The sequence below is a fragment of the Gymnoscopelus braueri genome (genome assembly GCF_963280865.1).
Source record: "Gymnoscopelus braueri genome assembly, chromosome: 14".
In the NCBI taxonomy this organism is placed as follows: Eukaryota; Metazoa; Chordata; class Actinopteri; order Myctophiformes; family Myctophidae; genus Gymnoscopelus; species Gymnoscopelus braueri.
Window position 1 is genome coordinate 35,851,996 of NC_137619.1, and position 15,323 is coordinate 35,867,318.

The following is a 15,323-nucleotide window of genomic DNA, read 5'->3' on the forward strand; positions in this document are numbered from 1 at the left end:
GTAAAGACAACAGTTGAGCTGGTTAGACAAAGTTTATTATTTGTGATACGACATTTAGGCTCATAGCTGGTCTTGAATCAGTACCACTCTGAAATCACAAGAATAAAGCTGAAGTAAAGACCCCTAATTTACATCACACAGTGTGTCAATTAGGGGATTGAGTATTTCTCAATCTAAAATGGTACCCCTGCAACTGTGCAAATATCTGTAGAATTTCAAACACAAGGACAACTAATTGAAAGGTTTAAAGACTTGAAATGGATCCAAAACTAAATGCTGCAATTTTGTAGGTAACAGGAGAGTAGTTCAAAATACTGTACCATGAGGTCCAAGGTAACACAAGCACAAGGCAGAGTTTTAAAAATAGGATATTTATTGAAATACACAGCATTCTACGTTTAAGATACATACTTTTACCACACAAATGCTGAAATTATTTTGGAACAGAATATAACTATCGTAAGGTCATACAACACAGAGTTAGATAATGTTTGGAAGGGCTTTACAAAATAATAATTAATAAAAATGGCATATTGCTGATGAAACATTCAGAAAGTTAGTTTTGATCCAAAATGCATTGCCATTTTGGACATGAATGGATAATGAAGCTTTTGTAAATATTGATTGTTTATGAATGAGTGTGTCATGTTATGCATGTCATTATTATGTAAACCCCATACAAAAACTGTATTATTCAAAAATAGCTAGAATTTGATGTTTTTTCCCTTTTGAATGGTGATAACTAGTGATGAAGAAGGTTTAAAAGTAAATGACCTTTGACTCTGGTCTTGTTGTGTTAATTCCAGAAAAACTGTTCAGGAAAGGGGGGAACTTGATGAGTTTTATTAAGTCCTCTTTCTGTGATGGACTTATGGAGCGTAGCTTATGCATACCTTAATAAAAAAAAAATATGGTAATTTTACCGTAACATTTCTTAACTGACGCTTACGCCATGATTATTAAAATTCACGCTAAATGTACAACATTCCCTATTTTGGTCATTATATAGGCTAAATAATTTTAAAATAATTTGAAAGCCTTTTGGAATACAGTAGGGATTTAGTAAACCAACAACTAGTGTGCAGAAGACCCATCCTCATTTGTTCAAAAACAAAACATCCCTCTAATGTAAGCCAGTTCAAACATGGACCTGAAGAGGTCAAGAAATACCATGTGAACACAAACAGAATGACCAGGCCCTTCTTCCAATCTAGAACCATATCTAATCCCTGAAATTAGCACAAAGGGATTTTGATAAGTCTAATTGAAAGAAGCTTTGATATTCCATGTTCTCTTCATATTGGTATGGTAGAAGAATGGTAAAAAAAAGAAAAGAAATCCTGCTTCATAAACAAGATGCTGTTGCATAAAGATGAAATGTACAGTACTTCCTATGTGAAAGATTATGACAAATGGCCTACAATTGTCCCAGATTACTTGTTTCAGTATTTGTACTGGATCTATTGTGCTTAATCTCAGCTTATGTACTGTAGCTATATGTAAAATGGATGTGCACATGTGTTTGTAAACTGTGTTTGCTGCCAAGCGTATACTTTCATAGATCCCCTTGCTAAAGCAAATGTATGCTCCGTCGTACGATGGTGCCTAAAATTGCGGATTTACAAGCTCACAATGTGTTGCCTATATGCAACGTGTCATGAGCTAGTAGATCGTCTCTTTTCGAAACACAATACCGATATACGGCGAAGTATAAAACGGGTTTTAGTCCGTACAATCATAGCTTTCATTTGACTTACATGAAGTTTGAGAGGCTTCATGCCATAAAGCTACATGCCAATTGATAATTTACTGCCGTACAAGTTGAAATGTAGTTGTAAATAAGAGAATATATGCCAGTGGACACAAAGGTTAAGTGATATGAAATCAACAATGTTGTATCAGATTGTTTAAATATCACAATATTCAGTGTTATTTTTTTAAAGAGTGGAAAATAAATTAGATAATAAAACTTATATATACATAATACTGTACATCACATCACACCTGTGGTAGATATGTTTTCCAGCAATACCACATATTATAAATACAGGCCAGCTTGGCTACTAATGGCAGCCACACGACCTAACTACCATGTTTCTATATTTCTTAAGGATAACATTTGAGCTATCATCAAAGTAAAGTACAGATATTGCATTCAACTTGGTTGGGGCACAGCAGGGCTTTGGCACATTATCAGGAAACATTAGATGAACCTATGAATGAAAACAGAATGAGATTAGGGACTATGATAACAGTAACTTTAAATTCATTACAAATTGCAAACAAGATTTTTTATATATATATATATATATATATATATATATATATATATATATATATATATATATATATATATATATATATATATATACACAGTATATATATATATATATATATATATATATATATATATATATATATATATATATATATATATATATATATATTGTTGCAAGAAACAATGGTTTCTATTTCAGCATGCTAGCTTTCCAGGAAGAGAAAGGCTGTAGTTTCCATAGCTTAGAATCCCCACCAATTGATGTCATTGGTGGGCAGGTTTCTGAACTGTCCATAACCCACCTCTGAGACGCAGAATGAGTTGATAGAAATGGTGCCATCTTATAATGAACATTAGTGAGGACCAGTTATATGAAGATAAGGTTGAAAGTAGCTGAAGGGTTACTTTAATTTAGTGGCTCTCTAACGTTTTCATGTCAAGAACCCCCAAACTGATATGTGTTTGGCCACGGACCCCCATCTCAAAAGATTTTGTGCCATGGACCCCAGAAGAGAAGTATTTATCAAGAAAGATTCTAAATTATTCAAAGTTTTCCCAAAACGTTGAGTGCCATTAACGTGTTTCATGTGTTTTACCGCTATGGTGCAACATGCCATTAACGCGTTTCACGTGTTTTCGAAAAAAATATAGAAAAAAACAAGATATCATTATCTGAAGATTTGCAGCTCCATCCACTCCTTCTTTAACTTATAACTGAAAAAGGCTGTATCTCGCTTCCTAAGCACTTTTTTTTTACTTTGAAAAATAAAATAAAATAAAATCGTACTGGCCAGAAATAGACAGAAATAATTCTGGCACTCAGTGAGTTAAAAAAAAATATGGTTAAAGTGGTTAAAATGATTGTGATGCTGTATTAACAAATTTTGCTGGGGACCCCCTGGAATCCCCTCAAGGACCCCTAATTTATACTCCATATTTCGACTGAGTCACGCACCGAAAACAGCCAATATACAACTCGTTGTGATGCGACACACTGTGAGCTTGTAGATCAGCATTTCTTTCAGTATGGCTCTGTCATATGACAAAGTATAAGTCATATGTTAAGTTAAGATGATCAGAACAGTAGCATCATTATTCTTGTAACACAATAATGTTGTAAGATAAAACCAGCCAGAATATTGTAGATAATGAATACTTACCAGGGTTTGCACGATTGCATGATTTGTTGCATTCATATGTGCATTGAGTGGAAAAGAGCATTCCCCATCACAGTAAAAAGCTGCATAGCCCTCAGGGGCAATAATCCAGTCCTTCAAAAACAAGCCAAAGGAAAGACAATTATGTAGGTTTGCAGTTTTTCCTTGTACAGACTGTATTGTTTACCATACAGTCTGGCTGATGATATGATCATTGCAATGTGATCAATGTTAGAACTTCAAGTTCAAATGTATTTGACACATGCTTATAATACAGACAGTCATTAAGTGAAAATATATATAAGATGATAACATTAAAATAGTTCGAGGCAATGTAAAATACTTTTTCTGTTTTTTTTATCTTATCTGTATTAAACTTTTATCACCTTTCTGCCATTACTATTGGGTAATGTCTGTACCAACAGTAGGCATTGGTCACTTTGGCTGCCACCCACCAATAGCAGTTTATGAGGCACCTAAATCAGTTCAGTGTGTTCTGTATGTCTTTGGCATTGTTGAAAAGATAAATGTTTCACTATCCAAGGCATGTATCCAACTATGTTGGATACATGCCTGTCTGATAAACCCAGGGGAAAATGGTGTTCTTGAAAGTGACCCCCTCTCCCATTCCATTGGTTATTTTCAACCATTTTCTCCAAAACCACACAGCTTAATCTAATCTCAGGAATGTCACAGCCCACAAATTCCAGCTGTATGATGATTCCCAGACCCCAAGGTATCAATAATTAAGGTATAACACAACTATACTTCTACACAGGGGAGTTGTTCTGGCAGCTTACGGTCCTTCAAGATAATTTTACCATTCTTCTTTTTCACTTTATTCAAGGAACAGCAGTAACTACAGTCAGACCACATTGCACCAAATATACCATAGGAAGTGGATTTCATAAGGGTTCAAAGGAAGTACCGTGTTTCTTACCTGCCAACCCAAATCTCGAAAGCTGACATAAAGTTCATGCTTCTTGCAGGCTTGCTTCTGTTCACTTGTGTTATGATCTTAAAAATGAAAGGCAATGAATTGTAAAGATAATTTGACAAGAAGAAGCCTGAAAAGTCTGAATGCGATAATCAAAATAATCACATGTAATCGTAAGCTTGCCATGACTAGGCCTGTGACAATTATTGCATAATCGCCTAATCGCAATTATTTGAGATAATCGCAATTATTTTGCTTAATTAATTGTTTCCATGTTGATTTTTTTTTCTGAAAATAGCAGATCAACAAGCTCACAACGCGTTGTGAGCTTGTAGATCAGTTATTTCTGCTATTTTTACATTTAGTATTATTAAATAATTTCTTTGTATATTTAAGTTATTTGTCATATCTATGCCCTGTGCAATTCTTTGTCACGAAGCCTAAAAGGACAACAGAAAGCAAGTTTTTTGTATTCATGTTCCAACGTTCCAATGCCAAAAACCCAATTAAATTGTTAATCGCAGTTATTTGTGTGACAATTAATCGTCAACTGGAACGCATTTGTGTCACTTTAGGTTTCATTGGCTATTCAAAAATAGCAGATATACATGCTCATAGCACGGCACCGAGTGCCGCGCTATGAACTTGTAGATCTGCTATTTTTGAAAAATCTTGAAAAAAATATGTTTTAGATTTTTTTCAAAAAACTGTTAGGATTTAGATTTTTTTAAAGAATCGCCTCAGGTCTTAATGGGTTAAATTTGTCATCGTGACAGCCCTAGTCATGATTTGCACTTCAGGAGAATATTCTACCCACCTCCACCTTTGGGTGCACGAGATGCTTCCTGTTGACCACCGGATTTGTTGCGATTGTGATTCTTTTTCTTCCCACCGGCAGCTCTGACAGAGCGAAGCAACACCTCACTGGCCTTGAAGAATGCAACTAGGAACGGCTGTTTGGACTGCGCTCCATTTCGTCCAACGATTCCAGCAGACTTCATATTGATACTCCGGCCTTTAAAAAGAAAGGGTAAAAATGTATATATTCATACATTTTGTCTAGCTATTATTAAGGTATGAACTTTTTTACAAATAGGGTATGAACTTTTTTACAAATGGCAAGACCAACAACACAAGCCGTGATCTTGATTCATAATTCATATGTGGTTAGTTTGATTCCCTTGATATATCAGATGTAGCCTCTTTTTAAGTTGATGAAATATGTGCCTTTGTGTATTCCTCATAGTAAAACTTAGTTTGCAACTTAGAGAAAACCATGTTTTATAGTGCAGTATTAGAGCACCACTCTCAGTATTTGCTTATAAATGAGGTATTAGTATCTCAGTGTGACAGAAACAAAACAGCACATAATGAAACATTTCTACATTGAGGGGTCCTCTATGCAGCTTTTTTTATTAGGGAACTCCCCATGGATGAACTTGCCAACTATTTATAGACTCAAAGATTATAGAAAAGGTTCTGGTATGGTTATACTTAATGATGTTAAAATTGTCAGAATGAAAAAAAGGCAGGCATAACTTGCCATCTAGAGTCTCCACACAGAGCTGCAGGCCCATGTTCTGCTGTGGGTTCATTACCCAGTGGTTACTCGTGGCTGTGATATCAAAAGCCAACCAGCCACCGTCAGATGCACGAACCTTTTTGGAATCGAGCAGGAAGGTCTCTGCATCTCTGTTGGTGAAATACAAAATAATAACTGCATTAAGTAACATTAAGTAACAGTAAAAACGTTTTGTTTTGTTTTACCCTTAACATGTTTTTCTCCAGAACAATGGAATGATTAAGATCAACCATACTGGCTTGATATAAGGATTATCAAGAATGGTATGGATGTAAACAGACAAAATGAATTGTATCGTCCCTTTCATGCAATGCCAATTAAATTGATAAACCTCTGGAGTGGGTTTGACTCTGGAACAAATGAAAAAAAGGTCTGTTTATGCAGCTTAATTTCGCAAGAACTTTCAAAGGGTACAAAGAGAGAGAGAACATGTGCTTCTTTTGGGTCTCGTAGACTTGGACCAGGCAAATATTCCAGAGGCCCTGACCTGCCATGATGGAAAATGTAAACAAAGAATCATTTGACTGATCATTGATGGATGCTTCAGCCCCATACCCTATAATCTAATCCCAAGGCGTGCTCTGACAAAATGAGAGGATTTTATTGTTTGTTTCACTCCTATTTTCTGTCCCATGAGCCTTTTATTTTGAAACTAACATTCCAACATTCCCATATTCCTCCCTATGACTAAATACTTTTTGGTTAGATTGATTACAGTCTGTTTTCACAACAGTCGACACAAGATAAAACTAACGTTAGATCCTATTTCTGCACGCTATGTAGGAAAGTGTTTATATAGGATGTGACAAAGTTATGTTTTCTCTACCATGCAATAATGTAAGTAGCTGAGGTGTTGAGTAGTTTAACACCCGCTATATTAATGCTCCTCTGAGGGAAGGCTACAGAATAGGGTGTTGAATTGTGAAGAACATATGAACATTATTTATTTAAACCTTTATTTTCACAGCGTGACACTCTATATATTATGCACTGAACTGATGTACACACGCAAGTTTGCCCTTGTGTACAAGAACAAATTGATAAATTGATTATTATACAATAAAATATACCATTTTATATCTACTCTTCAAATGTACTCTATTGGAGCTCGCCTTTATCATAGAAGTGCACCTCTAGCTCTTAACCTAACTATAAGTGCACGTTTACTGAAGGCCAGGAAGTATGTGTAAGGGACCATGAGATCAATGTAGAGATGAGAATGTAATCATCTGAGGGTGAGAAATGTGTTTAAACTGATTAATTAAAGATAACTGAAGCAGCAGTGAGAGAGAGAGAGATGTTGTAATCATGTTGAGAGTGTTGCATCTGTATTCTCCAATGTCTTCAATCTTTAACCACACACAGTAAGCCCTATACACTTTATTGTGCGACGATTAGCAAAAATAACCAATCTACAAGCTCACAACGTGTCGCATTGCAATGTGTATTTGAACTTGTGGAGCGGCTTTCTGAACCTTTTGGAATTCTTGTCTGAAATATGTGATTAAGCAGGGTCTTATCAATGGCGTTATCCAGTTTTTTTCTGGCACATGATGCACATGAATCACATGATGCACTGGCAGAATACATCATACATGTAGACATGGCCTAACTCTTAACGCAGCAGAGAGATTACCTCAAACAAACTGTGAAGCGTTAAGAGTTAGGTCATAACTCTTAACGCTTCACAGTATGTTTGAGGTAATCTCTCTGTTTACTCTCTGCACTACTGCCTTAAACATGTAATGTTGTTGTTTGTAGGAATGAACACAGAAGCACCCGGGAGGAGGTGGACTAAGAAAGGGGAGGAGCCAAACCGAGTTCCTGTTTTACACAAAAAAGTAGGTGGTGCCCCCAGCTCATTTTTTACAGAATGAGTTCCCAGATTGTGTTTGAGGTGACTATAGTGAGACAGTCCAACAGAATTATAGTGCACAGCCACACACCTCCAATTACCTAGATTTATATATCAGTTAATGCCATCTACTGTAGTGGACCGTCACCATGCCTCAGTGCAAACAAGCCACAGTATACATTCTAGTCTAGAATCTTTTGTGCCCCTCACATTTAACCTCATGAACACTAGCGGCCCTATTCCGGGGCAAACATTCAGTGAGAATAGCAGATCTACATGTTATGACGCACTGTGACCTTGTTGTAGATGGGCTATTTTCGGGGGGAGAGATTTGGTGCAACTAAATATATAGGAAGATTATACATGGGCCTACTGTACAGAGCAGCCTGGACGGGCTCTTGAAAGGCTGGAACACAGCACACAAGGTTCATGTATAGTAAAGGAAACAAATAGAATAGTATGTATTGAAGTATTTATGCATGAATGATGATGTGATCATACAATTCATTTTGTGTGGCTGCTCTATTGCCTGTGATGCGTTTTGTTTTAGTTGTGTCAGGGCCTGGATTCATAACAAATGGAGAGCAAAAGTAAACATGAACCCTACAGTACATGTATGTCGGTCTGTTGATAAAATTACAGTGTTACCATTCTCCTTCAGCAGATAGCTAGAGCAAGTCATGATGGGGGAGGGAGATATGGTTGTAATAACCTGCAGTGAACAAGCAGATTATATCACTGAAGTTGAGAGGAGGAGGAAATGTCCTCTGGAATCACTGAAAGCAATATGTACCGTCAGGATAACACTGTCTTCATTGATAAATATTAAAGGGCTGTTCATCAGTAACATTGTCCTGTCCACTCAAGGCACTGAAGGCAATATAGTTTATTTACTGTGTACTAGCCCCTAAACTAATTTTGTTTGTAAATATTAACCTGCTTCAAATATTAAATATGTCACCTTCATAAATGATGACTGTAAGAGACAAACAAGAGATCAAAATGTATTCTTTAATTTGTGATGTATGATGTACAGGTAGAACAATTAAGAATAGATGTAAGTGTGACTGTGCTAACGATTATTAGAGATTCATAGTTGGAGAGTATAACTATAATTTAAAAAAGCTAAGATAGTATGTAAGTTAATTGAACAATGGTCGCTGTTCGACCATAAATGACAGTTTGGGTTTTATATGTTCATAAACATTGACTGCACTATCATATGCCCCAAGAATAATGTGTAAATCCTTCAATTTGAGTGGTGTTCCCCTTTAAGATGGGAGAGTTCATTGACTAGGAGCTCTTCAAAGCCCAGGAGGACCATATCTCCCCTTCAATCACCCACACACATATTTGGCAAGCAAATGTGGGCCCTGTTTTAAGTAGCCCCCAGTGTATTCAACTATGTCATGGCTCAAACTTCCGGAATATTGTTAACAGAGGCAGGTGGTGGACATAAGAGTTTGCCCTGGGAGCGCCCTGGGAGGCCCCTAATGGGCCCTCATGGCGTCTTCTGGGACACAGCCAGCCTGGCAGGCAGCACATGAAGAGTGATAGCTGATGGACCTTGGAAAGCTTCATAAGTGGTCAACTTGCTAATGGAGTTCTCTTTATCCGAGAACTATATTTGTAAGGAGGGCATGGTGCGAATGAGGCAGAACAGAGTTGGACAATGGACAGTTTGCAGAGGAAGACAATAGCTGCTAAATGATTATGCTTTTTAATGTTTTATTTTACCTTTTTATAGTGAAGTAATGTGTTAATTAAATGATTTATAAGATAAATAATAATATTACAGAGAGTTGAGCATCTATTCACCGATTTGCAAGTGTAAACAGGATATTCTTTTATGTTCTGCCTGAGTGACTGTGTTAAGTGTTTTGCAGAGCCATGAGGTTTTTAGAAGTCCACTTTCAAAGCCTCCCTTTGTGTGACTGACAAAAGGTGCTGATCTTCAAACCATGATTTCTATAACATATCCCAATAAGACATTTCAGCCTGCTTAGAATCCTCCAACTGTGACCTATTAGTTGAAATTGGATTATAATGTCTGTCAGATAGACAATGCAGTCATATTTTTTAGCATAAGAGTTGACATTCTGCTTAATAGAGTAATGCGTCTTACTTGTGTTGATATTCCTTGATGACTTGGTATATGGTAACCTTCAGTGTAATATTGTCATAGCGCACGTGACTGCGGTCCTTATAGATACGAAACTCGGCGGCAGTCACAGCCTCTCCATCTGGGATCTGAGTCAGATCAAAGCGGAATTCCTTGTAGTGTCTTCGCTGGTGAGAAAAATCCTTGTCTTTCTCCACTGAAAAGCGACAAAAATATGATTAATATACTTTTATGGGCAACAAAAGCATTTTGACCAAACTTACTTCCTGCACTGCTTTGTGTGTGTGTGTGTGTGTGTGTGTGTGTGTGTGTGTGTGTGTGTGTGTGTGTGTGTGTGTGTGTGTGTGTGTGTGTGTGTGTGTGTGTGTGTGTGTGTGTGTGTGTGTGTGTGTGTGTGTGTGTGTGTGTATCATCTGTGTCAGTGCCTGTTGTTTAAACCAGAAAAGGTGTGCCAGTGTTGAGAAAGGATAATTTATCACATCTTCTTTTACATTCCAGGTCCAATCTAAACATTTTGACTCCCAACAAAAGCACTTTCCAGTCTATTAAATCATTGAACTGAATACAGGTAGCCACTTCCAGACAGACCCTCCACTGTGTGCCTCACTGCATTCTGTAGCCATGATGAATGGGCTGTCAGTTTAAAAAAACAGGCTGATTTCAATTAAAAACACTTTGGTCTGCTCCTCAAGTGAGAGAGAAGACCAGACAGGGTTCTTCAACATCATTTTGAGTGACGACTCTGACCTAATTTCTGGACCTATATTGACCTCCTGTGGGTTTTATACAAAGCAGCAACGGTGTCCAATAACTCATTAGTTTATGAACATTTATAAACTTTTAAAATAATTTCCAGTATGAAACAAAAAAAAGATTTTCTCCCATAAGTGTACTTACACAAAAGTAAAAAGTTGTCTTACAGTACTACATTATCGTTCAGTACCACTAAAGCATGGGGGTTGAGATGAGTTGACTTTCTGACACGTCTACTGATATCATACGATGCATTTTGCTGATAGTTTATCAAGAGTGAAAGTCTGTGGTTACTTAACACATGCAAGTCAGAGGTCATTGAGCTGCTCCATTATATTAGCCATGGTCAGTAATCTGAAGCAGAAGTACAACTTTAAACATTAGCCTTGAGACTTCACTCACTCAGCTGCCTTCGTACTTGACGAGTTGCAGATTTGGTTGGAATTGCACAGTAAAAATCCTCCATTCTTAATTTAACTAGAGAGTGTACACATGTAACCTTTGTTCACATTTGTACACTCTGAGTTACAAATGGATAAATTAATGTTAAAATAAGTGTTAAATAGATCTATATTCTAGTCATCACTGCTGTAGACTATAGAGTGTTTGTTCAGTAATGGATCTCTCTCCATCTCTCAAGCTCTTCAGTAAACTAAAAAAATACATATTTTCAGTTTGGGATACCAATTTCATCCAATCAGGAGTGAGAACACATACAGGAAGTGATGCAACAAATAAATTAGCAGACAAAAATTGCATTGGAACGCTATAAAATCACTATAAAATCTCAACTTTTCTCTCCTGATTGGAAGTAATTAGTGACCCCCCTGAAAATGAAATTTCTATTTATTAAATAGCTCGAGAGGCAGGGAGAACCCTGTTATTGAACAAACAGTCTATACTATAGCAATGATTAGTATCAGAATATAGAGCTGTAACTGTTTAACAACATACTTTTTGTTTAAAAAGAAATATCACCAATAATATCACTCACAGAACTTTTAACACTGAGGATTTTACTATGTACAAGGATAAATTGTTAATAAATCATCTTCTGTGAATGGGTTACCCAGTTCACATTAATATGGAAAACATTCATATGGAAACCTCTCTTGGTCATTGTACTGACTGTTTCAAGGTAGAAGTGAGTTTCTGTGTACACCGTGTCATGGAGAAGTTTATAAAACAGTTGAGGTCAGTAGTAATATTTGCCTGTACTGTAATAAAGACAGAGCTCCATTGAACACTTCACTGACAGTCCCCAAAATGAGAGCAGAGCTTTCAAGGCTGACAGTGTACATGCCCTGGTATAGCGCTAAGTGGAAACACATGGGCCCGGGCCAAGGTGAGGGATTATACCTCCAAGCACCTCCACACAAATTCACTTTTACATACATTGCTAGCCAACCGTTTTTTTTGGTAACATCCTTTAGCACTAATAGTACCCTAAAGAAAATGTAGGTTTCTACATTCTGTTTTGATGCAGAATGTGTGTTCTTTATGTCACGTGAGGTACATGATGTTAAATTGCATGCATTTCCATTTTTGAACTCTCACTCTCTGTCCGTTCAAGAACAAGAACTGCTATAATAATGTAATACAAAATGATACCGCATTACACTTAGTGCCAAAGCCTATAGCCATCAGGAACACAGGGAGAGAGAAAACACAGGCATCGTCCAATATCATTCCTCTTTTAACAACAGGAAATAATTAAGACCAATTTTCCCAAGGTCAGACAGTCATCTGATAAGTTCCTATGAGCAGCTGGGTCAGGGGTCATAGCTACTGCATGAAGAAACAATCATTCTACAATTCAGCTGTATTTTATAACAAGTGGCTGGAAAATAGAGGGGTCAAAATGTTTCAGGCCTTATTGTAGGCCTAAAACTGAAGACAAAATATGTCACACTTTATAACCATCATGATGGCTAGTAAACATACCACATCAAAAATCACATGATGCCCCATACACAGTAAAATCATCAGTGTTCATGTAACTCTGAAAGTGCAGTCTACAAATGTAAGGTAAATTTTGGTACATTTATAATATACACTCTCAGAGCTACAAATTGATAAATTAACACTGAGGATTTTACTGTGCAAATAACACACCTCATTGCATAGGCCCTACAGTAGCCTATTGAAAACTCATCATTGAGCACTATATAAAATGATGTTGCCTGTCAGCTGTTAACATTAAACAAATAGCTTCTCTTTACTTATTATTGTAGATGTGATGTGACCTACTATTTCTCCCTCTGATACAATGTGAACATGGATCCTTTTCTATTATCCTTTTTTAATTTATATAAAAAAGTTTGAACCAACAATGATAATCAAACTTTAGACCCATCGACATATTGGCCTAAAGAGCAAAGTTAACATCACCATGGCCTCTCCAACATGTGCAATTGTAGTAATACTACAAGATCATTAATTAGCCTACAAGATTTTATGGAATAAAACCATCTACCTGTAATGGGAGGGATTATGATGATTCTTTTGAGTAAAATTGTCAATACATTTTGTTTTGTTCTGATACACATTCAACATGTATGTATGTTATCTGTTTACTGGTGTTTTTTTGTTGTTCTGTTATGCTGTGTTTTGTTATTTTTGTTTTGATTGTTGTTGTTTTTTTTACAAAAAAAAATATGTTTTTTGTTGTCAAAAAAGTAATGAATTAAAAAATATATAGATTTTTTTTTTCATGTATTATGGCTTATCAAAAGTTTTGATATAGGCTATAGCCTAATAAAAAAAATTAAAATAAAAGGCACCAAAAAACAAACTCAACTTGATCTCACTTACCTAAATTGACAAAACTCATCACCATATCGGCGTCATTCAGAAAGCTGGTGTCGTGCGACGTGGTGAGCGGGGGGCTCTGGCTGGTGAGGGGGGCCGCGCGGTACGGCTGAGCCACACGAGAGTATCCTCCATGCGGAGCAGCTTGGCTGTAGTAGGAGCCTCCTTTACGAGGCTTATTGGAACCGCCACTGTATCTCACCGACGTGCTCTGCTGCTGCAGAGCCTCGTCCTCCTCTATGGACATGGCGTTGTACAGGTCCAGCATGAAGAGCGGCGCTGAGGACGCCTGCTTCCCGGGAGAGAAGGGCCTGGGACGGTGCGGTAAGCCCAGGATGGACAGGATCTCTCTCTGGATCTCCCTGCGCTCGTGATTACGCAATCTCCTGTAGATAAAGCTGGAGTGCACATGGTTGTCACTGAAGCCACAATGAGCGCAGTGGAGAAAAGTCATCATGAAGCTGCAGAGAAGTCCAAATACAGCACGGCTTGGATGTGTAAATGTCATTTTTAGGGGGGCGTTATAATAGAGCTCACTTTTAGAGGGCGACGACTCGGGTGTGTTGATCCTACATGGCAAAGTTATGCAAAGATAAAAAATACATGTCTCTCCCCATCTCTCTCTCCCTGTTTCCTGTCCATCTACACTGTAAACCTATCAATTAAAGGCAGTAAAGCCCCCCAAAAGAATCTAACACAAATTAATTTGTCTGCACAGAATCATATATTTCCCATATTGGCCCATGCAGATGCACCATAACTTTATGGTGTCATTCACGACCTGTTGCTAGCCACCAAAGGAGGCATCAACGTGCAGTGAAGTTATAAAGCCCCTTGTCTTCTGTCCTCTGTGTGAATGGTCCTGATCGGTGCAGTTCTCCTGTGCTTCAGCAGGCTACATCCAAACAAACCTCTGTCACATGTTGTATTTAATGGCACCAGGACCTCTACTCCATCACCTTTACTCCGCTTGAAGAAAAAAAACACGTAGGTACGCCCATAATAACGTCCAACAATCCCAAATTCTTCAGTGAATGAATGAAAAAAAAAAGTGTTGAATAACGCGTAAAAAATCAATAGAAAATGGCACTGTGGAACATGCTTCGACTCGCAGGTTTTTATGGAGAATGTGAATGTGTTGGGGCTTCTTGCCCAATGAGTCCATCCCACACTGACTGACTTTTTTGTTTTTTTTCTTCTGCATCCACCTCTAGCGGCCGCAATAAAACTTAACTGACTCGAAGATGAATGTTGGCAGCTCACATGTGTAAAAGGAGACACTTGAAATGTGAAACCGGTCTTAACGAGTGAGAGAATAATGACAGAGCCCTTTAATCACCTCAACTTATTGAACTTTAGGAAAGGCTCTGGTCAGTAGGCAATAGCCCAGTGGTTCACAACCTTTTCAGGCCGTGACCCCCCCAAAATAATCATATTTGAACTGGGGACCCCCCAGATAAATATTGTGAAAATAACAGGCGTTGTGAGCTTGTAGATCGGCTATTTTCAAATGTTTTGCCTCTTTCTTATATTATTTGACAATTTGGCCAATGTTTGACCAGTTTTTATAGTATAGTTTGTTGATTACTTTTGATGCTGTAATGGTAATCTTTTTGAGGTATTAAAAAGGTCTTAAAAGTCCTAAATTGTCACTTCACTGTCATCTCTGGGACCGCCCAAAAATCATATAGGGACCCCCCTGGGGGTGCCGACCCACAGGATGAGAACCACTGCTTGAATAGCCGACCAACTAGGGATCTGACCTGACCTTTATTGACTATTGAAGTCCATGATTAATTTCGGAGGTGTATTGAAATACAACAAAAGG

At 37.5% G+C, this 15,323-nt stretch overlaps 1 protein-coding gene across 1 annotated transcript; it reads right to left on the reverse strand.

Moving 5' to 3' along the window:
• Positions 1 to 355: 355 nt before the first annotated feature.
• Positions 356 to 14,597, reverse strand: bmp5 (bone morphogenetic protein 5). Its single transcript, XM_080449910.1, has 7 exons — positions 13,499 to 14,597; positions 9,935 to 10,127; positions 5,916 to 6,064; positions 5,190 to 5,387; positions 4,376 to 4,452; positions 3,439 to 3,549; positions 356 to 2,213 (listed from the first exon to the last, which is right to left on the reverse strand). Exons 1-7 carry the CDS (start codon positions 14,001 to 14,003, stop codon positions 2,064 to 2,066), a joined length of 1,383 nt encoding a protein of 460 aa, XP_080306036.1. The 5' UTR covers positions 14,004 to 14,597; the 3' UTR covers positions 356 to 2,063.
• Between the last annotated feature and the right edge of the window lie 726 nt (positions 14,598 to 15,323).